The sequence below is a fragment of the Cervus elaphus genome, chromosome 30, assembly GCF_910594005.1.
Source record: "Cervus elaphus chromosome 30, mCerEla1.1, whole genome shotgun sequence".
Taxonomy (NCBI): Eukaryota; Metazoa; Chordata; class Mammalia; order Artiodactyla; family Cervidae; genus Cervus; species Cervus elaphus.
In genome coordinates, this window is record NC_057844.1 from 16,880,146 (window position 1) to 16,906,774 (window position 26,629).

The 26,629-nt window shown below is 40.6% G+C and overlaps 1 protein-coding gene across 8 annotated transcripts in view; it reads right to left on the reverse strand.

Annotated features, from left to right (window-relative positions):
* Positions 1-23,098: 23,098 nt before the first annotated feature.
* Positions 23,099-26,629, reverse strand: part of ZC3H13 (zinc finger CCCH-type containing 13) — a 98,590-nt gene continuing 95,059 nt past the window's right edge. For 7 of the 8 annotated variants that reach the window (XM_043891692.1, XM_043891687.1, XM_043891691.1 and 4 more), the window contains one exon: positions 23,099-25,292. In XM_043891692.1, the coding sequence (XP_043747627.1) occupies positions 25,122-25,292 (171 nt within the window). In that variant the 3' untranslated portion in view covers positions 23,099-25,121. The remainder of the gene's footprint in view (positions 25,293-26,629) is intronic. The other variant, XM_043891688.1, reaches the window with a different exon arrangement.

Below are 26,629 nucleotides of genomic sequence, written 5' to 3' on the forward strand. Positions count from 1 at the left end.
AGTCAGGTCAGTCAGTTCAGTTGCTCAGTCGTGTCTGACTCTTTGCAACCCCATGAATCGCAGCACGCCAGGTCTCCCTGTCCATCACCAACTCCTGGAGTTTACTCAAACTCATGTCCATTGAGTTGGTGATGCCATCCAACCATCTCATCCTCTGTCATCCCCTTCTCCTCCTCCCCCAATCCCTCCCAGCATCAGGATATTTTCCAATGAGGCAACTCTTCGCATGAGGTGGCCAAAGTATTGGAGTTTCAGCTTCAGCATCAGTCCTTCCAGTGAACAGCCAGGACTGATCTCCTTCAGGATGGACTTGTTGGATCTCCTTGCAGTCCAAGGGACTCTCAAGAGTCTTCTCCAACACCACAGTTCAAAAGCATCAATTCTTCAGCACTCAGCTTTCTTCACAGTCCAACTCTTTCATCCACACAAGACCACTGGAACAACCATAGCCTTGACTAGACGGACCTTTGTTGGCAAAGTAATGTCTCTGCTTTTTAATATGCTATCTAGGTTGGTCATAACTTTCCTTCCAAGGAGTAAGCGTCTTTTAATTTCATGGCTGCAGTCACCATCTGCAGTTATTTTGGAGCCCAAAAAAATAAAATCTGACACTGTTTCCATTGTTTCCCCATCTATTTGCCATGAAGTGATGGGACCAGATGCCATGATCTTCGTTTTCTGAATGTTGAGCTTTAAGCCAACTTTTTCACTCTCCTCTTTCACTTTCATCAAGAGGCTTTTTAGTTCCTCTTCACTTTCTGCCATAATGGTGGTGTCATCTGCATATCTGAGGTTACTGATATCTCTCCCGGCAATCTTGAGTCCAGCTTGTGCTTCATCCAGCCCAGCATTTCTCATGATGTACTCTGCATAGAAGTTAAATAAGCAGGGTGACAATATACAGCCTTGCCGTACTCCTTTTATTATTTGGAACCAGTCTGTTGTTCCATGTCCAGGTATAACTGTTTCTTCCTGACCTGCATATAGATTTCTCAGGAGGCAGGTCAGATGATCTGGTATTCCCATCTCTTTCAGAATTTTCCAGAGTTTATTGTGATCCACATAGTCAAAGGCTTTGGCATAGTCAATAAAGCAGAAATAGATGTTTTCCTGGAACTCTCTTGCTTTTTTGATGATCCAGCGGGTGTTGGCAATTTGATCTCTTGTTCCTCTGCCTTTTCTAAAACCAGCTTGAACATCAGGAAGTTCACAGTTCACGTATTGCTGAAGCCTGGCTTGGAGAATGTTGAGCGTTACTTTACTAGCGTGTGAGATGTGTGCAATTGTGCGGTAGTTTGAGCATTCTTTGGCATTGCCTTTCTTTGGGATTAGAATGAAAACTGACCTTTTCCAGTGCTTCCATGCTGCTCTCTCCATTCATCTCACACTCTCCTTCCTCTCCCCTGCCCTTGTCTGAAAGTCTTGAAACAGTTTCTTTTTTTTTTAAATTGTTTTCTTGAAGTGTAGTTGATTTACGGTGTTGCATTAATCTGCTGCACAGCGAAGGGATTCAGTTATATGTACGTATACGTTCCCCTTCATGTTCTTTTTCATTAAAATTTCCCACAGAATATTGAATGGAGTCCCCTGTGCCATACAGTGGGATCTCGTTTATCCTTTCTATATATGACAGTTTGCATCTGCTAATCCCAGAGTCCCAGTCCATCCCTTCTCCACCCTCCCTCCGCTTTGGCAACCACAAGTCTGTTCTCCAGGTCCCTGAGTCTGTTTCATGGATTTTATGTCATATTTTATGTTTCCACATATAAGTGATATCGCACGGTATTTGTCTTTCTGACTGACTTCACTTAGTACTGTGGTAATCTCTAGGTCCATCCATGCTGTTGCAAATGGCAATGTTTCATCCTTTTTTTTACATGAGTTGTACTCCATTGTACCGATACATATACATATACTCCTTATCCACTCACCTGTAAATGGGCCTTTAGTTTGTTTCTGTGTCTCAGCTATTGTGAATAGTGCTGCTATAAACATAGGGGCACATGTATCTTGTTGAATTATAGTTTTTCTGGATATATACCCAGGCGTGGGATTGCTGGATCATATGGCGACTCTGTATTTAGTTTTTTGAGGAATCTCCTTACTGTTTTCCATAGTGGGCTGTACCAATTTATATTCCCACCAACCATGTAGGAAGGTTCCCTTTTCTCCAGCATTTATTTGACCTTTTTAATGATGGGCATTCTGACTGGTGTGAGGTGATACCTCATTGCATTTTTCTAGTAATTACTGATGTTGAGCATCTTTTCATGTGCCTGTAGCCATCTGAGACCTCCAGTTTAATTAACAGTACTGTACCAATGGCAATTTCCTAGTTGTGGAAATGGACTGTGGTTGTATAAAATGTTATCACTGGAAAGAAGCTTGGGGAAGGGTGCATAGGAACCCTTGATGCTTTTTTTTTTGGCAATTTCTTTTGAATCTTAAATTATTTCTAAGTCAAAGGTCTTCCCCTCAGGTCCCTCTGGTCCTCTGGGAAATAAAGCGCTGGAGACTGGCTCCTACCAGCCAAGGAATGTCTTCTTGTGGGAGCTGTATATCCAGCTTCCCTTTGGGATGTTGGCTCAAGAGCACTTCCCTCACTGTGCATGAGACAGTGGTTCATGCTCACTGTGCCTTTGGCTCTCAGGAATCTTTCAAAGCCTGGGTTATGGTGTCCACTGCCTTCAAACTCCCCAGGAACACCACTCTTATCCTCTTCATCTCTGCACTCACCCAAGGGGTGGTGCAGCAGCTGTTGCGAGCTGCTTACATGCTACCAAGACCCCTCCTCTAGCTGATCACACGTGTATCTTTACCCAGCTCGTGGGCCCTCCATGCTTCACTGCTCATCCTCACGCATTTGGGTCAAATAATGTGCAAAATGTCACAGACGCTCCAACAGCACAGGAAGTTGCCGTCTAAAAAACTGGTCAGAGATGGTGATCCCAGGAGGTTTCTTGGATGTGGTGCATTTTGAAAAATAATCATTATTTAGAGCAAAAGGGCTTCCCACATGGCGCAGTGGTAAAGAATCCATCTGCCAATGCATAGATGCAAGAGACATGAGTTCAACCCCTGAGTCAGGAAGATCTTATGGTGCAGGAAATGGCAACCCACTCCAGTATTCTTGCCTCAAAAACTCCATTTTTGGAGGGTTGCAGTGTATGGAGTCGCAAAGAGTCAGGCATGACTGAGCACACACACAGAGTAAAGGGGGAAGAAGTGATGTCAGGCAGAGAATCGTGTGGGAAACCACACAGAGCTGTGAAAGGGGCCACATTAGCATCTGAAGATTGAGCAGAGGAAAGGCCAGGAGGAAAACCTGTGTGCAAGACCCTGAAGGGGCAGAGTGTGAGGCCCTAGGACGTGATGTCAAAGAGTAAGCTTATCCTGATGGCTGCATAGAACCAAGGAGAGTTTCAGGCAGGAGAGGACTTCAGAATTGTGTGGAAAGAATTATTCTAGTGGGTCGTGAGTGTGTTGTTGGGTGATCGAAAGACAAGGAAGTTACTGTATAAATCTAGGCGAACAGAGATGACAGTCTGTGGGAGAGCTATGGACATTCTTGTGTTTTTTACTCCTGTCTTCTTGATAAAATGGGAGGCAAGCTGTTATGGCCTGAGTGTGTGTGTCCTCTGCAAATGCATATGTTGAAACCTAAGGCTCTAGGGAATGGTATTGAGGCAAATGATTAGGTTAGGAAGATGGGGCGCCCATGAGTGGGATTAGTGGCCTTATAAGAAGAGGTGTGAGAGCCTGCCTATGTGCCCTCTCATCCTCCCTCTCCCATTCTTCCCACTGTGTGAGGGCAAAAGGAGGAGACAGCCATCTGCAAACCAGGGAGTGGATGCTCAGCACAGACCCTGGATCCACTGTGCCCTGATCTGGGGCTCCCCAGCCCCCTGAGCTGTGAGATGACAAGGTTCTGTTGTTTAAACCACCCAGTCTATGGGAATTTGTTACGGCAGCTGAAATGGACCAAGATATGCTCATCAGCTGAGCTTGAGGGTGCGGGGAAGGTGCAGGGGTGTTGGGGGTTTAAGGAGAAGGGGACTGTTGAGCCGTGGAAGTTTCCTGAGAAGACAGGAGGGGATATCATCCAAGTCCCAGAAAGGACATTAAAGTTCTCATCATGGAAATGGAAAAGGGGGCATGGGTGAAAGGAAGGTTGGTTGTGTGCTGATGACAGCAAGTCTCCCTGGGGATCCTGGGCCCTGTTCTCACTAGTATTCCAGGTTGTACAACATCAGTGGTGCCCCCTCCCCCACCCCCGACTCAGGCAGCTGCTCCACAGAGCATGGTCAGGACCACAGTGGTTTATACCGACAGAGGCTCCTAACTTCAAGCATCAGAAGGAAGAAGCTGGGGACTGTCCCTGGAGTCTCAGGAGGCCCCTGGATTTGTTTGTTTGTTTGTTTTGCAACTTCATAGTCAGCCCCACCCCAAAGGTCTGCATGCCAGGGAAGGACAGCCTCCACTTTTACTAGAAACGACAGTGAAGCCTGAAGAACTCAGAAGTGCCATTGCATTCTTCAGGCTTATTCATGAGGGTCACATAAGGTAGCTCACTGTCTCCACCTCCAGACATAAAGAGAGGCTGGCTTCTTTGTTGTTCTACCCCAGCAGGTGCCTGCGGAGGCTTTTGAGAAGCTGTGGCAGTCTTGGGTTAAAGGGCCCCTCCTGACACTGCCATAGATGAGGAGTCTGGATTCCAGAGCCCCTTTCTCAATAGAGTTTGCTGCTGCTGCTGCTAAGTCGCTTCAGTTGTGTCCGACTCTGTGTGACCCCATAGATGGCAGCCCAACAGGCTTCTCCGTCCCTGGGATTCTCCAGGCAAGAACACTGGAGTGGGTTGCCATTTCCTTCTCCAATGCATGCATGCATGCTAAGTCGCTTCAGTTTGTGTCCGACTCTGTGCGACCCAATGGACAGCAGCCCACCAGGCTCCCCTGTCCACGGGATTCTGCAGGCAAGAATACTGGAGTGGGTTGCCATTTCCTTCTCTGCAATACAGTTTAATACAGTGAATTAGAATCTTGGCTTGTTTTTTTTTCCCTAAAATGGAATTAAACAGCTCTGCTGACTTAACCAGCCGGGGCGCGCCGCTGCGCAGAGACCGCGCGGTCTCAGCTGGTTCCGCGCTCACGCCACGTGGGGTCTCCCCGCTCCTGTCGGCCTCCCTGTGACTCCTTGTTACTCTCCTCCTCACCTCCTATCCCATCTCTTCAGTTTCTTCTCTCCCCAGTTCCCCACAGAAGCCTCTCCCGCTTCGTTCTCTTCTCTCATTTCTCCTCTGGGAAAAAGGCAGAAGTCGGGCACAGAGGGCTTCCCCTGGTGTATCTCGCACAGGGATGAAACCACGACGACAGATGTAACATAGGCAGCCAACAGGAGTTTGCTGTATTACTTGGGGAACTCAAACCAGGTCTCCATAACAACCTAGAGGGGTGGGATAGGGAGGGAGCTTCGAGAGGGGAGGGGACATAGCCACAGCTATGGCTGATTCATGCTGACATTTGGCAGAAACCAACACAATTCTATAAAGCAATGATCCTTCTATTAAAAATAAATTTAAAATTAAAACAACACCACCACCACCATGAGAGACCAGCTCTCCTGGTCAGGGAGGTGGTGTCGGGGAAAGGGCTGGTCATTGCCAGTTGGAGGAGGCTGGCTGTCCCCGGGTGGCAGTCCAGACCCACCAGCCCACGACTGCACCAGCAGGAGCAGGACTTCGTTCTGCTGACACTGACTGTGTTCAGTGTCACAAAGAGCAGGCAGTCCCTCAGCATGAGAATCGAGGATAAAGAATTTCATGAAGAGTCAGACAAGAGTTGGAGGTAAGGGAAAATGCCAGAATCACATACGCTGGCCTTTCTGGAGGTGAAGGAAAGTGTGAGTCACTCTGTCTTATTCGACTCTTTGTGACCCCATGGACTGTAGCCCGCCAGGCTCCTCTATCCATGAGATTCTCCAGGCAAGAATATTGGAGTGGGTGGCCATGCCCTCCTCCGGGGGATCTTACCCACCCAGGGATTGAACCTGCCTCTCCTGCATTGGCAGGCAGATTCTTTACCACTGAGCCACCAGGGAAGCCCGCTCGCAAGATGTAAAACACAGGTCAGCAGTGTTTGAAGAAGGGGCAGTAAACCCAGTGGCGCTCCTTCAATAATTAAAGGGGAGGCAGAGGTTCCATTCACCAAAACCAGGAGTGTCCCATGTATTCTGTGCTCACAAGCGGACAGGGAAGTGTGGGTTTATTCCTGCATGAAAAAGGCAATTGGCAGAGTATGTGTGCAACCCCTGGGCCCAGTCAGTGCCCTGCTTGTTTGAAAGATTAGTTCCAGTGATAACTTTTTAATTTAATTTTTAAATATTTATCCATTTGGATGCACCGGGTCTTAGTTGTGTCACGCACATTTCGTTGTGGCGCATGGACCCTCTAGCTGTGGCTCAAGGGCTTAGTTGCTCCTCGGCATGTGGGGTCTTAGTTCCGCAACCAGGGACTGAACCCACCTCCCCTGCATGGCAAGGTAGATTCTTTTCCCACTGGACCACCAGGGAAGTCCCCCAGTGAGAACTCTTAAAAGGTCATATAAAGTGAGCAAGAAAAATGGAGTCAGGGAGGGGCTGCTTCATCCATCCAAGGTTAGGAACTTTCCCCTTTTCCAGCTTAGACCTCCAAGGTTAAAACTGTTCATCAGACTGTTAGATGCAGAAGCTCTGAAGCGATGTCAAGCTATCAGTGATGCTATATGAGTTCCCAGATCCTTGTCACTGTGTGTGTCAGCCCATTGCAAAATAAACCTTGCTCATCAGAAACACATTTTGAGATTATTCTTGTTCTGAATAATAGAAATGCATCCTTAGGGAACATCCAGCAGAGTGCTTTGTTGATTGGAAATTTAGATAACTGGTAAGAAATTGTGCGTGAGAGATAGAATCTAGCAAACAAATTTCTTGTGACTGTTAGGCCACCCTTCACACTAACAGGATATTTTCATTAGTTAATGGGTCTGCCCTAAAGAACTGATAAAGCTGGTTAAATATTGATCATTTGATCAGTATTATTTAAAGAACTCAAGGGACTGCACTAATTGAGTCTTTCCAGAATGTGGAGAAGGGCAAGAGTTGAAAGCAGCAATGCCAAAAAAAAAAATCCTATTAAAAAACAAGGACTAAAACAGAAAGGAAGATACACCATTTTTCTCCAATATTAAGCTAATTTCTCTTTAAGTTGCTTCCAGTCACAAAAGCATTTTATAAAGTTACTGAAATATGAGTCACTATTGACTATCATTTGTCGGTGGCGCCAAAAACTTCGGTCTTAAGTTTTAAAACTCGACAGAAAGAGAAGTCCTCTTCAGAGGGAACCTGTCGGCACAGCAGGCTTCCTGGAAAGACTGGGCTCCTTTACAAAGAGTCCTCAGAATCATCTTACTGCCATCCCCACTTTGCAGCTGAGGCATAAAAAGGTTAAATAACTCAGCGGAGGTCACAGCAGCTGTAATTCAGAGGAGGGAGGGTTTAACCCATCTCCCAAGCTTGCAGAGACAGAGTGTCATTTTCAAAATTACATACTGACCAGAGACTGGCAATCAAGTCACTTTTAAGGGACAAAATTTAACACTAATGTCAGACTTTTGAACTACAATGTTTTACACCAGAAGGTAAAGCGTAGCAAATTTAAAACAACCAAGGAAAGAAAATGTAAGCCAAGGACTATAAACTGAGACAAACTGGCCTTCAAGCAGAATGTCCACAGACATGTTGTTATGAATATATTAGAATCTAGGGAATATCATTCCCATGAGGAATCTTTTTGAGAACAAGCTTGAACCAACTAAAATGATGAGTGAGACATGGGCATAAGGACTGATGGGAAATATTAATGCACAGAACTAATACTAAAGGATAGAAATATGTGAGATGGTGTATGAAGAACTAGGAGCTGACACTGTATGTGTAGCCCAACCATCAACATATAGCGAAGATGGAGAGCATATGGAAAGTAGAAAAGCTAACTGATGACTTTATAATATTTATTGTGAGTAAACATAGTATTCAAATAAAGTGCTGGATGATAGGGAAAGAGGTTACTTGCTATTGTCAAGATTGCTCAAAGCAAAGAATATGGACTTCCTTGGTGGTCCAGTGGTTAGGACTCTGCCTGCCACTGCGAGAGACACAGGTTTGATCCCTAGTCCAGGAAGATTCAACTTGCCACAGAGTGACTGAGCCCATGCACCACAACTGCTGGGCCTGTGCACCCCAGAGCCCATGCTCCGCAACAAGAGAGGCCACTGCAACAAGAAGCCCGTGTGGTACAACTAGAGAGTAGTCCCACTTGCTGCAACTAGAGAAAGTCTGCGTGTAGCAATAAAAACCCAGTACTCCCAAAAAAAGAAAAAAGATAGATGGTATCCAAAAAAGTGGAATAAAGGTATGAAAAGGAAGCATTCATTTAAAGGACAAAAATACAAACCTTCCTAAACACAGAATAAGACAGGAGTTTACATAACCAAAGAATATGAGGCAAAATATATCAGTCAAAATTTAATGAGCTTGACTTACCAATAAAAATAAAAAAGGCCTTCAGATGGGCTTCCCTGATAGCTCAGTTGGTAAAGAATCCGCCTGCAATGCAGGAGACCCTGGTTTGATTCCTGGGTTGAGAAGATCCACTGGAGAAGGGATAGTCTACCCATTCCAGTATTCTTGGGCTTCCCTTGTGGCTCAGCTGATAAAGAATCCACCTGTAATGCAGGAGATCTGTGTTCGATCCCTGGCTTGGGAAGATCCCCTAGAGAAGGGAAAGGCTACCCACTCCAGTAGTCTGACCTGGAGAATTCCATGGACTGTATAGTCCGTGGGCTCAAGAGTCAGACATAACTGAGCCACTTTCACTTTTCAGACTGACTAACAAAGCAAAATTTTTTTTTTTTTTTTTTCAAAAAATCTTGAAAGACATGTGTGACTATGTATACTATCAGGATTCAAGAAGGAGCTTCTTTTTTTTTTTTTTTTTTTAATTTTTTTATTAGTTGGAGGCTAATTGCTTCACAACATTTCAGTGGGTTTTGTCATACATTGATATGAATCAGCCATAGATTTACACTTATTCCCCATCCCGATCCCCCCTCCCATCTCCCTCTCCACCCGATTCCTCTGGGTCTTCCCAGTGCACCAGGCCGGAGCACTTGTCTCATGCATCCCACCTGGGCTGGTGATCTGTTTCACCATAGATAGTATACATGCTGTTCTTTTGAAACATCCCACCCTCACCTTCTCCCACAGAGAACAAAGCAAAATTTTAAAATTAGGCTGTATTTAAAAATTGCTTTTAAAAACAAAGATTCAGATAGGTTAAAAATAAAAGGATGAAAACTGAAAAAAATGCAAACCTATTTTAGTAATCATGTAGTAGTGTGTGTCGGGCTTCCCTGGTAGCTCAGCTGGTAAAGAATCTGCCTGCAATGCAGGAGACTCGGGTTTGATTCTTGGGTCAGGAAGATCCCCTGGAGAAGGGCCACAGATCATAGGATTGTAGACTCAGACATAACCGAGTGAGCACCACAGGCAAATAACATTGTATTAGTTTCAGCTGTCCAACATAATGATTTGATAGATAGATAGATAGATAGATAGATAGTGAAATTACTACTACAGTAAGTTTAGTTAACATTGATCACCACACAGTTACAATTTTGTGTGTAGTGAGAATTTTAAAGATCTACTCTCTTTAGCAACTTTCAAATATACACTACAGTATTATTAACTGTGGTCCCCATGCTGTATACTTGGGGCTTATTTATCTTATAACTGAAAGTCTGTGCCTTTGAACCACTTTCTCTCATTTTGCCCACCCCTACCTACTCCCTGCCTCTGGCAACCAGCAATCTGTTCTCTGTATCTATGAGTTTTTTGTTTGTCTGCTTTAATGAGTTTCTAAAGATTTCACACATAAGTGAGATATATAGTATTTGCCTTTGATGCTAAATATTCATTTAGCATAAGGCCCTTAATGTTCATCCATGTTTTTGCAAATAATAGGGATTGCTTTTTAATATCTCAGTTGTGTTACATATACTACACTTTCTTGGACCATTTATCCATTGATGGACACTTTGGTTGTTTCCATGTCTTGGCTCTTATAAATAATGCTGGAATGAACTTGGGAGTACAGATATCTTTTCAAGATAGTGATTTTGATTCCTTCAGATAAATACCCAGAAGTGAAATTGCTGGATCATATGATATTGATACTTAGTATTTTGAGGAAACTCCATACTATTTTCTGTGGTGGCTGCACCAGCTTACCTTCCCACCAACAGTGAAAAAGGATTTCCTTTTCTCTAAACTCTAGCCAACACTTGTTATTTCTGGTTTTTCTGATAATAGCCATTCTAACGTGTGTGACATGATATCTCATTATGATTTCGATTTGCATTTTCCTGGGTGAATAATGATGTTGAGCATCCTTTCATGTATCTGTTGGCAATTTGCATATCTTCTTTGGAAAAAATGTCTATTCAAATCCTCTGCCTGTTTTTAATTTGATTATTTAGGGTTTTTTTTTTTTTTTACTATTGATTTATATAATTTATATTTTTTATATTAACCCCTTATCAGATATATGATTCATAAATATTTTCTCCCAGTTGATGAGTTGCATTTTCATTTTATTGATGGTTTCCTTTGCTGTGCAGAGCCTTTTTGTTTGATGTAGATTCACTTGTTTTTGCTTTTGTTGCCTTTGTTTTTGATGTCAAACCCAAAAGATGGTTGCCAAGACTCACATCAAGAAGCTTAGCCACTGGGTTTCTTTTTCTGAGTTTTACGGTTTCAAGTTTCACATTTAAGTCTTTTAATCCATTATCCTTTCCCCACTGTATAATCTTGACTTATTTCTTATAAATTAATTGACTGTGTATGCATGGGTTTATTTTTTAGCTCTTTTTTCTCTTCCATAGATCTATGTGTCTGTTTTTATGCTGATACCATAAGTGTTTTGATTACTATAGTTTTATAATATAGTTTGAAATCGGGAGGTGTGATGCCTATAGCTTTGTTCTTCATTCTCAAGATTGCTTTGATTTTTTTATGGTCTTTGTGATTCCATACAAACTTTGGCAGTTTGTTCTATTTCTGTGGAAAATGCTGTTGGTATTTTGAGAGGAATTGCATTGACTCTACAGATCACTTTAGAACGGACATTTTAACAATATTAATTTTTCCAATCCTTGAGCATGGAATATCTTTCCATTTGTGTCTTCAATTCCATCCCTATCTTCAGTCTTCAGTGCATAGTTCTTTCACCTCCTCGGTTAAACTTATTTGTAGGTATGTTACTCTCTCTCTTTTTTTTTTTTTTTTTGGACACACTATGCAACTTGCAGGATCTTAGTTCCCCAAACAGGGATTGATTCTGTGTTCCCTGCAGTGGAAGCATAAAGTCTTAACCACTGGACTGCCAAGGAATTCCTTATTTTATTCTTTTTCATGCACTTATAAATGGGATTTAAAAAATCTGTATCTGATAGGTTGTTGTTATTATATATAAATGCAACTGACTTTTGTGCCTTGATTTTGTATCCTGCAACTTTATTGAATGTGTTTATTAGGTCTAACAGCTTTTTTTGGCAGCATCTTTAGTGTTTTCTATATATACTATCATGTTATCTGCAAATAGAGACAGTTTTACTTTTTCCATTCCAATTTGGATGCCTTTTATTTCTTTTTCTTTCCTAATTGTTCTTGCTAGGACTTTCAATAATATATTGAATAAAAGCGGCTGGAGTGGAAGAAAGCAGACTTTTTAATATGAAAGAAAAACGATGTAAGATAGAAAAGATTAAGTGGAAACTTTGTAGTTGTGAATTGAATTGTAAGCATCAGTTGTAAGTGTAAACTCATAAAATGTATTTCATCTTTCCAAAGAAGTATATGTATTTCCTAGATCTCTCCACTGAAAGTGCCTAGAGGCAAGATCTTGGTTTTTAAATACCACCCTCATTAAAAGAAAGAATGATGTTTGGAGAAATGGCTGATTCTCCAAAAATGGCAAGAAATGTACAAAATAATCAGGAAACATCTTATACTAGAAAATAGGGAAACTTAAAAAAAGAATGGAGTCATGTCAAAAAAGTTTAGTAGCCATTTTGCAAAAGGTTCCCTTTGTCCAGATGGGTCTAACTGTGTATCAACAGGAATAACTCCATTGGATTTAGTCAGATCAGATGTGTAAATGCATGAGTATTTGATTCTAAAACCCCTCAGATGTAAGGTTACCGCTGCTTTTTTTTTTTTTTTTTTTTGCATTACCACTTGCATGTGGGATCTGGTTCCTTGACCAAGGATCAAACTCAGGGCCCCCCTGCATTGGGAGCATGGAGTCTTAGCCACAAAACCACCAGGGAAGGCCCAGAAGAGGGCTTTTCTTTGATGGGACAAGCAACAGGGCTGGAGAGGACAAGAGTGAGCACTGGGGATGAATGGGTGGTGCGACCGGAGCATTGATCAAGGAGTGTTCGTCTCTGCAGTAGGCAAGGTAGGCGATTCTCAGGAGGGTGTGTAAGGAGGATTGGCTCCTTGTTCTTCAAGATGAAGGTCAAGATCCAGGGGTTTCTGGGGATGGGAGAGAAAGCCTGAGTGGAGTTTGGTTAGGTTAAATTAGTGGATGTGTAGTGCTAATTGGCCATGAGGACCAACAGTTCAGCTAATCACTTATGAGGCAGAGAGTGGGAATTTGGACGATCTAGGTCTAGCCTTGTCATGGATAAACAAGCGGGTCATCCACGAGTCTATTTAAGTTTGGGGGAATGGTGGTTCTTTGCAGGAAGCCATTTCTGGGACCTACAGAACAAAACTTGGTTTAACGTTGTCAACTGAATACCAAGAATTATGTAAAATGTCTATAATGATAGAAATTTCAGAAAGAAAAAGAGCTGACTCCAGTAGTTAACTTTCACTTCTCTATTTGAATACATCATAATGGTAAGTACTAGAAAGGATGTGCTTCTAGAACCAAGTATACCAGCATGAGGACAATACTATCTGAGTTATGAAACAGTAATGTTACATTTCAGTGTTATCCAGAAAGCCTCTGGCATTGGGGATTTTAATTCAAATAAAAATATAATTTCAGCCTGCTTGTGATTAAGATTAGGTTGAAGTCTTTTTGATTCAATATAATGTTTTTAATTCCCCATTTTCAATGTTTTAAAAACTGTTTCCAACTGAAGAAGTTTTAAACCAGCTTAAGTTATCTACAGCTTAAAGTATGTATGTACTTAGAGAGTTCTTATTTAAACTTATATTTTATGAACTCACTGTTAGTCATTAAAGGCTGTTATTACTTATGCTCAGCAGGTTCATTTCAATTCCCAGTATTTAAGCTCTTCTCAGTTAAAATACCAAAAAGGCTTACTCTACATTATGTACCAATAGCAGGAAAAAACATTTTCATAATTGAAGCAACTCTCAACTTATGCATACAAAACATGTTCAAGATCAAGGAAGTACCTCCTACCCATCCTCTGTATCATCAACAGAGGAATTTTCTCTTCCCACACAAAGAGGAAAGAAATATCCACACAGATGGTTTTTGGAGTGTGGGTGGGGGAAACGGCAGAAAGGAGTTAATGGCCAGCAATTAATTATCAGCCGCTTCAAAAATAGGCACCCCTACCTTACCTGTGCTGCTGAAGTCTCCTTCCCTGCGCACACCGCACCCCCCCCCCCCCCCCCCCGCCTCCTCCGCCCTGGGGGTATGGCCTTTCATGTTTCCATGAAGAACTGGTTTAGTTCATGTTCTGAACGGGAAGGAAAGCCCAGGCAACATCAGTTACCAGTGTGCACGGGTGTGGGTACGAGCCCTGATGCACGCATGAGCCACTCCTGCCCACATGGGCCCCATGTGACAGGCCAATGCCCAGTAAACAGGACTCTCTCAATTAAACAAACACCTATCCAACACCAGCTTCCTCTGGTTTAATTACATAAAGTTTTGGATAGAATTTTCCCCGAACCTAATTGAACGGTGACATCACTGGCATTGGCTATTTCCCATCCCTGCCAAGTCTGCTTGTTAAAGATAAGTGCCCCAAGTTTAATTTATGCCGTATCCTGTGGAGTCTGATGGAAAATAAAAGCCAGTATCTATTTAAGAATTGTAATATGAGATTCTTTTCCAAAGGAACAAAGATCTTCAGGCGAGATGGTAATAGTATCTCATATGTAGCCACTAGAAATGTCATCGACTTATTATGAAATTATCTACTAGCCCTTTTAACTTCAAAATGACTAAAAGAGCTTCTTGGTTGGCTGGCTGACTTTAATAGGAAACCTGTCCACATTTGCCCTTTAGGGAATTCACATTCTCTCTGAACCATCCAATTCAAGGATGAACCTATTTAACATTTTCATTAGCACAATTCAAAGATTAATTAAGCAATCATCTCTTCAAGGCGCCTCACCAGTGGTTGTTATCAGGTTTGCTAGTGAGCTTCCTGAAGCTTAATTCATGGTGGTGAATGTTCTAGGCAGCTGGTTAACCATAGTAACAGTATTGACAAAGTTTATTGCTGTGTTTAATTGCCCTTGATAGTTTGGAACAGTTGTAATGAATTTATAAATACTTCGCATGAGACAGCAATGCAGATGGAAAGAATTGGCATTTATCCATGGGGGGCCTGAGACAGAGCAAGAATGAAGATCATAATCGAGACAAGATTGCTGCAACCAATGTAAAACCTCTATTCTAGTTTTCATTTAAAAAATAATTGTTATTTTAATCATTTTGTCCTCCCCCCTATCACTTACAGATGAAACTGATGTGGAAAAAATAATACAGAGAACTAAAGTCTGGGAACTACAGAGTACAATTTAATGAGGCCTAAGAAATCTCCATGACCTATATTTGCATGTTAATATGGAAAAAAAAAAGCTACACTAAAAGGATGGCAATTTTAAGTGAACTCAGCTAAAATCTGACCGTTTATAATGGTTCTATCACAAAACTCCTGTCCTTACTTAGAGGAATAAATCCAAAGGAAAAAATTGTCCACAAATTGTATGAGAGAGTAGAAAAGTTTTAGCTCCTCCCATGACTGGATTCAGTAAACACTTGTGTTCACTACTGTTAAAAGATAAACTAAAGCATGCTAATAATCTTAAAAGAGTTTCAGAAACAGAATCAGGGACATAGAGAATAGACTAATGGTTGCCGAGGGGCTGGAGGGGTGAGGAGGAAATTTGGGACTGGCAGATGCAAACTATTATACATAGGATGGATAAACAACAAGGTCCTTTTATATAGCACAGGGTACTATTGTCAATATCCTGTGATAAACGCTGTGAAAAGAATATAAAAAGAAGGTATATATGTATAACTGAGTCACTTCACGGTACAGCAGTAATTAACAGCATTGTAATTCAGCTGAAGCCGTAGAAGTGTTAGTCAGCGTTCAGCTCTGTGCGACCCCATGGACTGTAGTCCGCCAGGCTCCTCTGTCCAAGGAATTCTCCAGGCAAGAATACTGCAGTGGGCAGCCATTCCCTTCTCCAGGGAATTCTTCCCGACCCAGAGCTCCAGTGTTCTTGCCTGGAGAATCCCAGAGACAGAGGAGCCTGGTGGGCTGCCGGCTATGGGGTCGCACAGAGTCGGACACGACTGAAGTGACTTAGCAGCAGGGATTTCCTGCATTACAGGCAGATTCTTTACCATCTGAGCCACCAGGGAAGCCCAGTTTTAAAAAATTCTAAAGAGTTTCAAATGGGCAGCACCAAACCGGAAGTGATTAGGAGCCCCTTCTCCAAGGGAAGCTGTGATGTGACTTTCATAGAGAAGAGTGTGAAGCAAAGCAAGGAAATTATTTGATGGGCTGTAGCTTAAGCAGCTGCCTTATTTGGGAAACCTTCATTGGCTGTTGGTGATTGGTTATCCTTAAGTTTTTGGGTTTTTTTTTTAATGTTTTATAAAATTTTTATTGAAATATTGTTGATTTACAATGTGTTAATTTCTGCTGTGTAGCTGTGACAACAGTTATTTGTGTGTGTGTGTCTGTGTTCAGTCACTCAGTCATGTCCGACTGCAACCCCAGACTGCAGCCCACCAGGCTTCTCTGTCCATGAGATTCTCCAGGCAAGAATACTAGAATGGGTTACCACTTCCTCCTCCAGGGGATCTTCCCAACCCAGGGATCGAACTGAGTCTCCTGCATTGGCAGGCAGATTCTTTACCATCTTGGCCACCTGGGAATCCTTAGTTACACATAGATACATTGCTTTCACATTCTTTTCCATTATGGTTTATCACAGGATATTGACTATGGTTCCCTGTGCTGTACAGTAGGACCTTGTTTTTCTCCATCCTATGTATAACAGTTTGCTCTGCTAACCCCAAACTTCTAATCCATCCTCCCACATCCCCTCCCTGCTGGCACCCACAAGTCTGTTCTGTCTGTTGAGTCTGTCTGTTTCGTCGATAAGTTCGTTTGTGTCATATTTTAGATTCCACGTATAAGTGATAGCATATGGTACATCCTTAGATTTTGATTTCTGAACCTTGAAGCATTTTGGGCTGAGGTTTCAGTTGGCTTACATAAGCTGCTAAGGCATTACAGCCTCCCCAGTCTAATGGCCTTCTTGTTAAATTAACACTGTGTTCAAGTAAAAAAAAAAAAAAAAAACCACTAGAATGAGATGGGAATGGGGACTAAAAGGTACAGTTGAAAATGGTCTTTGAATACAAGCTCTTCCTAACTTAGAAAACAACCTGGGCATGTATCCCACCAACTAGAATGTAACTACAGGAGTGACATACCAGGGACTTTGATAACGTACTGAAGAGATGTGCTGTGACAGACAAAACGTGCAGAGAGGAGAGAATGTTTGACTGGAGACAGGAAAAGAAAAAAGTCACCAAAGTGGCATTTAACTGTATCTAAAGGATAAACACCAATTTAATAATAAAGGAGGCACTGGACTGATGAGCAGGCAGGTGTGTTCAAGGAGGAAGTGGCAAACATCCAACATTTATTAATAAAGTATTTACATGTCTGGCACTGTGCTGTAGGCGAGAAAAAGTTTCCCTCAACCCTCTTAGGATCCCTAGCTGGGTCTGAAAATTAAACAGATAGATTAACAGGAGAAAAGCATTCAGATTTATTTAATATAAATTTATGCAACACAGGCGCTTACATAAGAAAATGACTTGAAGCAGCAGGTATATTTGAGTTTTTCTGCTAGGTTTGAGGAAGAGTGGAAAGTTGTGGAGAAATACAACAGGACAAAGGGACTAGGACCTAAATGTGAGAAACTGGTGAAAACTTTGCAAGACCTGCTTGCATAGATGCTTCTCCATATCTCACCATCTTGGAGATGGGGAGGGCACCTCTGTGACCTGTTTCAAGGGAAAGGGAGTGTGAGGTCAGAGATCTTCCTGCTTCTGCTGTTTTTCTCAAATTCCTTCAGCTTAAAATAGTTCATACACCAAGGGGGCATCTCTGGGGGTGGCTTGTTCTGAACCCTGTCAGTGTCCTACATCAGACACACAAAGGTGGGTAAGATACAATATCCACGATGCCCAGTCTCACAGAGGATGAGCAAGCACACGGAGTCACCGGAGGCCCACTGGGTGGGAAAGAAAAATCGTGATGGGAGGGAGATGCAGCCAGAAGGTGGACTGGGGAGCTTGTGAAGGGCCTTCACAGACCAACTGTGTATTTGGATTTTGTTCTATGGAAAACAGGAAGTGTTCACAGATTTCTAAGTGGAGGAGTGACAGAGAAAGTCCTGGAAACTTGAAACAGCCTACAACCCAACTCCCTTACTTTATAGATTGAGTGTCTATACACTCAAGAGAGATTAAGTGACTCGCTTATTACTTGACAGTGGCAAGGCCCCAGCTAGAAAAACAAGTCGATCACATCTGTATTTTAGAGTAACTTATTCTGATGGCAGGGTGGAGAATGGATGAGGAAGATGGGGCTAAGGTAGGGTGTCTGAATATTAAGCAGTATGGTCCAAATCAAGAAATGAGACCTAGGATTTAGTATTAATGGATGTTTCTGTGTCATTTAGATGTTTTTGTTTAGTTTCCAAACATAACGGGCTTTAAAATCAGAACCATCATTCATATTTCTTTTCGTATAGTTCTCCTGACGCTTCCTGTGTGTGCACACATGTGTACTTAGTCACATTTGACTCTTTGCAACCCCATGGACTGTAACCCACCAGGCTTCCCTGTCCATGGGATTTCCCAAGCAAGAAGACTGGAGTGGGTTGCTATTTTCTCCTCTAGGGGATCTTCCCTTCCTGACCCAGAGATCGAACCCTCATCTCCTGTGTCTCCTGCATTGCAGGCGGATTCTTTACCGCTGGGCTATTAGGGATGCCCTCTGATGCTTATTATCATGCACTAAATAAGGTGGAAGTCCCCACTTCCTGCCTGCAAGTGCTAGGAGGTATCTTGTATACACTGTAGGGTGTTTTGCCCTAACTTATTGGTTTTGCAAGAATGACCTGTTGTTGGGCTTGATTAATTAGTAGATTGTTTGGTGATATACTTAATGGTTATTGGATGCAATTTGCAATGCTTAATAAAAAACTTGATATATTATTTTAACAGTAATGCTGTGAACCTATACTTGGACTGTGTCTGTGAGGATGTACAGGATGGATAAGTGAAGTGACCCTCTGTATCCATTCGCTAGGGCTGCCATAACATGACATCACAGACTGGCTGTAAAACAGAAACTTATTTTCTCACAGTTGTAGAGGCTGCAAATCCAAGACCAAGGTGCCGGCAGGGAGATTTCCTCTCTTCTTGGTGTGCAGATGGTTCTCTCTCTTGTTGCCTCCTTCGGGCATACACACTACTCCTGGTGTCTCTTCCTTTTCTTATAAGGGCAACAACTGTCATATTGGATTAGTGTTTCATTATCACTTAATCACCTCTTTAAAGACCACATCTCCAAATATGTTACTTTCTGATGTATTTGTTCAGTGGTATTAGGGGTTGGGATTTCAACATATCAACTTGACAGAGGGACGAAATTCAGTCCATTAACATTACAAAGAACTGGTTAGATGAAAAGGATAGCTGCAGGTATCTTGTATTTGAAGAGTAGATTACAATTTACACAGCAATTTTACATGCTTATCTCCTTTAATTTGAACAGACCTTTGTTATCTGGTCCAAAGTTTTCTTGGATATAGATGTACCTACAGAAGAATTCTGCTGACAGATTTATCTGGAATGATTAAAGGATACAGCTTGAAGGATCTGCAAAATATATTCCAGTAATCTTCAAATCCCAGCTAGCTCTAGATATAGCTTATATTGAGGTATATATTGAGCTTATATTGAGATATAGCTTATATTTTACATTTTACAAATGTAAAAACTGTGATTTAAATGACATATCTTTTCTCTTCTGATGAGGAACAAATCCAGTGAAAACAGCATTAAACTAAGCCAAGAAACTAGAAAGAAGGCTTGAAGGCTTGACTGGGGCTGGAGGATCTGTTTCCAAGATGGTGCACTCAACTGGCTATTGACACAAAGCCTTGGTTTCTCCACATGGACTTCTCCGCAAAATGGTTTGAAATGTTCTCATGACATGGCAGCTGGCTTCCTCAAAGAGTGATCCAAGAGAGCAAATAAGAAACTATAGTGTCTTTTATGACCTAGGCTGAGTCACTCACCTTTATCATTCATGTTTCTCCATTTGTTTTGAGTCAAGTCCAGTCCATGTTCAGGGAGTTCCCATAATTATTTTATTTTAAAATCATAGTATAGTTGACTTAGATAATTAAAGTGATTCAGCTATATATACTTTACAAAATATTCTTTTCCATTATGGTTTATCATAGGACATGGAATATATAGTTCTCTGTGTGATATAGTTGGATCTTTTTTATCCTTTTATATATAAAGCTTACATCTGCTCACCCCAAACTCCCACTCCATCCTTCCTCCAACCCCTTCCCCCTTGGCAACCACAAGTCTATTCTCTGTGTCTGTGATTCTATTTGTTTTATTGATAGATTCGTGTCCTATTTTAGATTCCACATATAAGTGGTACCATTCAGTATCTTTCTCTTCATGACTTCACTTAGTATATAATTTCTGGATTCATCCATGTTGCTGCAAATGGCACTCTTTCATTCTTTTTATGACTGAGTAGTATTCCATTGCATACATGGACATCTTTATCCATTCATCTGTCAGTGGACATCTAGCTTGTTTCTGTACCTTGGCTATTGTCAATAGTGCTGCTATGAATATAGGGGCACATGTATCTTTTTGAATTAGTTTTTGCAAGGATGTATGCCTAGGCGTGGGATTGCTGGATCATATTGTAATTCTATTTTTAGTTTTCTGAGAAACTTCCATACTGTGTTCCGTACAGTTGCACCAATTTACATTCCCACCAACAGGTAGGAGAGTTCTCTTTTCTTCACACCCTCTCCAGCATATATTGTTTGTAGACTTTTAAATGTATCTCATTGTAGTTGTGATTTGCATTTCTCTATTAATTAGCAATGTTGAACATCTTTTTACATGCCTCTTGGGTCATCTGTATGTCTTCTTTGGAGAAATGTCTATTCAGAGCTTCTGTCCATTTTTGGGTTGGGTTGTTTGGGGTTTTTTGTTGAGCTATATGAGCTATTTGTTTATTTTAGAAATTAAGCCATTGTTGGTCACATTGTAAATAATTTTTTCCCATTCCATTCTCTTAATTGGAGAAGTAGATAGGTAGGTAGATAGTTTGCTATCTACCCACTATCTACCCAGCTAACAGATATATCTAACGTACATTAACGTCAGGAGGAAAATCTGACCTAGAAGCCATAACTTTTTTCAGAAGCCATAACCTGAAGTTTCCTGTCCTGTGCCCTGAGCTTCTGATGAGCCAACTGACGTATCTTTGGCATGTCTCTGAACCACTCTGTCTCCAAGCTTCTAAAATTTCTCTCTTGATTTCTTCTTTGACCAACTGAAGTAGCCTCCAAATACTTGTGAATTTTCCAGTTTTCTTGTAATTGACTTCTAGTCATACTATTGTGCTCAGAAAAAATGACTGATACTGTTTTGTTCTTAAACTTATTAATATGTTTTGTGGCCTAACATATGATCTATCATGGAAATATTCCATGTGTGCTTAAGAAGAATGTTATTTTGAGTGGAATATTCTGTATTATGTTTCTAAGTCCACTTGGTACAACATGTCCTTTTAAGGTAAATATTGCCTCATTAATTTTTATCTGGATGATCTATCCATGATGAAAATGGAATATTAAAGTCACCTACTACTATTGTCAATTTCTTTGTAGGTTTATTAATATTTGCTTTATTTAGGTGCTCCTATATCAGGTATGTAAATATTATAAAACATTATATCCTCTTGTCAGATTGACCTCTTTATCATTATACAATGACCTTCTTTGCGTCTTACTACAGTTTTTGTCTTAAAAGTCTATTTTGTTTGATGTAAGTACAGCTGCTCCAGCTCTCTTTTGGTTTCCATTTGCATGGAATATCTTCTGCTATTCCTTCGTTTTCAGTCTGTGTGTGTCCATAGACTTGAAGTGAATCTCCTGTAGGCAGAATATAGCTAGGTCTTGGTTTTTAATCCATTCAGCCACTTGATGTCTTTTGAGAATGTAGTCTCGTTACATATAATTATTGGTGAGTATGTACTTATTTTGTTGTTTTCTGGCTACTTTGTAATTCCTTTTTTTTTTTCTTGCTTTCTTTGTGATTTGATTTTCTGTAGTGGTATGCTTAGATTTTTCTATCTTTTGTGTATCTTTTATAGGTTTTTGCTTTGTGGTACCATGATGCTTACATAAAACAACTTATTTATTACAGTCTATTTTAAGTTGATGACAGCTTGAGTTCATACTTAATTGTAATTAAATTCTACATTGTAATCCCCACCATTTTATTTTAAAATTTATTTATAAATGTTAAAATTTGTACCTTTTTATTAACAAACATTAACAAATCATTGTGGCAGAAGTTATTTTTACTAATTTTGTCTTTTAACCTGCACACTAGCCTTATAAGGACTTAACTCATTACTGTTACATTAGCTTTTTCTGAATTTTACTATATATTTATCTTTACCAGAGATTTATACTTTGCTTTTCTTGCTAATAATTAGTATACTTTCATTTCAGCTTAAAGTCCCTTTAACATTTCTTGTAAGGCCGAGACCAGTGGTGATTAATCACAATAGCGTTTCCTGTCTAGGAAAGTCTTAATCTCTCCGTTAACTTTGCCAGGCAGAGAATTCTTGGTTGGAAGCTTTTTTCCTTTCAGCACTTTGAATATCTCCTAGCACTTCCTTCTGGCATGTAAAGTTCCTGTTGGTGAAGTCTGCTGATAGTCGTATAGGGCTTCCTTTATTAAGTATCAAGTGGTTTTTTTCTTGCTGCCGATAAAGATACTCTCTTGGTCTTTAACCGGAACCTTAATTACAAGGTGTCTCAGCAGGGGTCTCTTGATGTTGTTGTTTAGGGGCCTTGTCTCTCCAGGGCGGGTCTTAGAAGTTGCGATGCAAGATGTGGAGTTCAAACTCTTCACTCCTCAGGGAGAACGCAGGGGTGCAACTTCCCTCCTGAGCGTGGGTCTCCACACTGAGAGTGGAGTTGACGGTGAGATTTTGTCTCAGCCTTTCCTACCAGCTTAGAAATGGGTTTTCCCTTGTAGGATGCTCTCGGCTAATTTTGTTGTGTTATTCTTTTTTCAGAGGAAACTGTTCCTATCTTGAGCTGGAACCCATATCCTTTTAAAATAAGGAACTGAAAGCATCACTGACACTATAGATACTGTTTTGAATAACAGGGGATGTTCTGCCGATGCCACAAATTCTCAGACTAATAGAGATAAGTCACAAGTGGTCATGGGGAAGGATGGGAAAGATAACCTGCAGTTACTGATCAGAATAGAGAGAAGTGACAGGTCAGATTTTAACATATTAAGGTACTACTTGAGTATGGTGAGAATTTTTTATGAAAAAGTTAGTACAAGACTACAAAATAGGACATCTGCCCCTCCCAAAAGAAACCAACAGAATGTAAGTTATCTGTTAACTCTCATTTTATTTACTGTGGACTGCAGACATAGTCTTGCCTCTTCTCTAGCTGGACAACTTCTTATTGCAAGCAGCTAGAGTCCAGATGTGGCAAGTGGACAAACTTCATCAGTTACAAGACAGAAGACTTTACTAACAAATAGTTTATAGATCAAAAGATGTTTCCACGAATACTGGTCCAAGAAATTTTATGGAAAATCCAACAAAAGTTCGCTTTAGAAAAACTTTATGAGTATATGACTAGCAATACACAGAATGTTTAAATTTAAAAATATTATGAGACATAACACTACATTCCCACTGGGAGCATAAAGCTCTGAGTACTGTGACTAAGCAAAAAAAGAGTTTTAAATTTTTCTTTTACAACATAACAGAAGATATTCAAACTAAAAAGGCAACAGATTTGACTAAATGGCAAATCTACCTATATAGTTTTCATTCTGTAAAGAAATAACTTGTGAAATACTCCTAAAAGCCACTGGACAGAACAGGATAACCATAACTTTTGTTATACTCCACATTTCTTTGAACTCAGAGAATCTAGGACTTTAAATCTTTATGCTACAGAGAACAATATTATCCACTAAAACAGAAGGTAATTTTCTAAAGGGTATTCATTCTCCAGGTCATTAAAGAATTTTACATTTTTTCCTTATTCAAAAGATTTACCAATTGGTAAGAAGAAACAGACACCTGAAGAATCTTTTTGCTTACCTTTTTGGTTTTTGCTTTGCTACTTGCAATTTTCTTATATATGCTTTGCAGGTCATTTGGAAATATGACTACTTCCTTTGCTGGGTAAGTATTTTATAAAAATTAAGTGCACAATGACTACGATGAATGTTCCTGAATATAAACTTTCAACCTGTTACAGTATATTACCCATAGAGAAAAGGTACAAAACTACTGAGACAGGTAATGTAGAATTACAGTTTTAACAAAAACCTGTGAAAGGCAATTGGCAAATTACAATTTTGATTGGTTTCCTTCATTATTTTTGTTGTCTGCCCACAAATTCTGCAGTTTGGAGTCCATTTCAGATACTTCTAAGAGTCCACTTCATGAGTTAAATATGTACATACAAAATAAAACAGATATACTGTAACTTATAAAAATTAAATTGTTTTATATATTATAGGTTAGAGGCGGGTTAATATAATCAAAGGTTACAGTTCTGAAAAGTATGGTTTGTTTCAAGTATTACTGAGCTATACTTAAAGTACATCCTCAACTCTTATCACATTATTTACAGCTGTCCAATAACTCGAGCAGTAAAATATCTGAAGTACAAAACATGTAATGTTGATAACATTTTTGAACAACAGGAACAAGATTAATGAACAAAGTAAATCTAGAACAAGGAAAGGGAAGGTACATTTATTAAAAATAAAAATAGTTGACAATCTCTGATAACAAAACCATTGAGAATCGAAATATATCCAATATACATTGTAACAATGCACATATATTTTAAAAAACTGAAGAGGCATTAAGTAGTTCTGCTTAGAATTAGAGAAAACAGGATTGTGGCTTGCTCCTGCGGGAGGCCGGCGTACACACAGCAGCACCCCTCTGTGTCCTGTGCATCACAGTGGTGCATGGCGTGTGTGCATTCAGTGAACACACTGTTTCTGGAGAAAATCGCAGTTTCTGTCAGGATGATCCAGTACATAAGTCAGTGGCTCTGGCTCCATTTCATAAAAAATCTGTGTAGGCTAGAAGCGTAAGGACGACTGTTTTCAAAAGCTTCAGTTTTACCAAAAGGTACAGAATAAACAACTCAATCTAGATGCTTTCACATTATTTTGGACGGTGTGAAAATTTATGTAAAATCTTAAGCTCGCCAAACTAGTGTCTTTAAACTTTATCAAAAGTTCATCACTAGTTTAGCATGGCTGTTAAGTCTTTTCTGTCTTCGTCACTAATAATGCTTGTCAAACCACAGAACTCTGAAAAAGAATACGCACTGCTGAAGGGAAATAGTACCAAAAATGTACCTGGACTTCAGTCTTAAGACACACACAGTTCCTGTTGGATACTGGACTGTGAAAGTTTATTATCTTCAGTCTTTTCAGGTCCTGGGGCTTGGCACATGGTCTTTCGCTTAAATAATCGAAGACTCAGTCGTAACAGTTCATTGTCTACCACTGGAGCATTTGTATAAGCTTGTTTTACGGTGCCCTATTTGGAGAAAACATTTAAAAAGATGTAGATTAGGTCACAGTAGAAAAGACAGGTTTAACTGCTAACAAAAATCGGTTATAAGAAAAATCAGTTTGAGATAGGTATTAAATTAGCTGTGCATACATGCTACGTCGCTTTAGTCGTGTCAGACTCTTTGTGACCCCATGGACTGTAGCCTGCCAGGCACCTCTGTCCATGGGATTCTCCAGGCAAGCATACTGGAGTGGGCTGCCATGCCCTCCTCCAGGGTTGGGTTTGATTCCCAACCCAGGGATCAAACATCTCCTGCATTGGCAGGCAAGTTCTTTACCAATAGTGCCACGTGGGCTGTGCTGGATATTTAAAAGCAAAATTAAGAAATGCTGTTTTCCGACTCAAGGAAAAGAAAGCAATCTTTAGAGGGTGCCTAGTCTAACTTCTCGCTTAAAGTAGGAATCTTCTTGATAATCCCTGACAGGTAATCAAGTAGTTTTCACTTCATCATTTCCAATGACAAAACAAAAAACACATGGCACATTATACTGTTAAGCAGTATGATTTCTTACACATGTTGAAATAAAATCTTACATGAAGTTACACACTAATTCAATCTTACTTTCACAGGGCACCGAACATTCCACACTCCTTACTGGTCTACTAATGTGCCATAAGATGCAAGCTCTAGAACTGAACAAATTCTCCAGAAGACAGCTGATCCGTGCAATCTACTGAGAAACTATCACCTCCTTTGTTCTAAGAGGTAGACCTCTACTATTGGAACCTAAAGCTATCTTAGAAGTTTTGAAAATTACTGTCGTAAAATTTTGTTAAACATCCTCCAACTATGCATAACGGAGAAGGCAATGGCACCCCACTCCAGTACTCTTGCCTGGAAAATCCCATGGACAGAGGAGCCTGGTGGGCTGCGGTCCATGGGGTCACACAGAGTCGGACACGACTGAAGTGACTTAGCAGCAGCAACCATGCATGATGAAATAAGGTAAGATTTGCTATTTCCAGCACTCTTGCTATTTCTCTTCTAGAATCCTTAAAGGAACAATGATGCCTTGGTCACATTTGCATTACAAAAAAAGTTTTTTTTTTAAAGCTGTGATACACTAAAACTGGCTTTTTATGTATACAGTTTGATGAGTTTTAAACTCATGTTTATAGATAAGAAACCATGACCACAATCAGGAGAGAGAAATTTCATCATTTAAAAAAAAACAAAAAAAACCTTCCTTTGTTTTCCCTCTGTACTCCACCATATTCCCAACTCTAACCCCTTATAACCAATGATATAACAGCCAAACCATAACAGAACTTTGATAATGTCATGTTCATGGTCTGCCCTC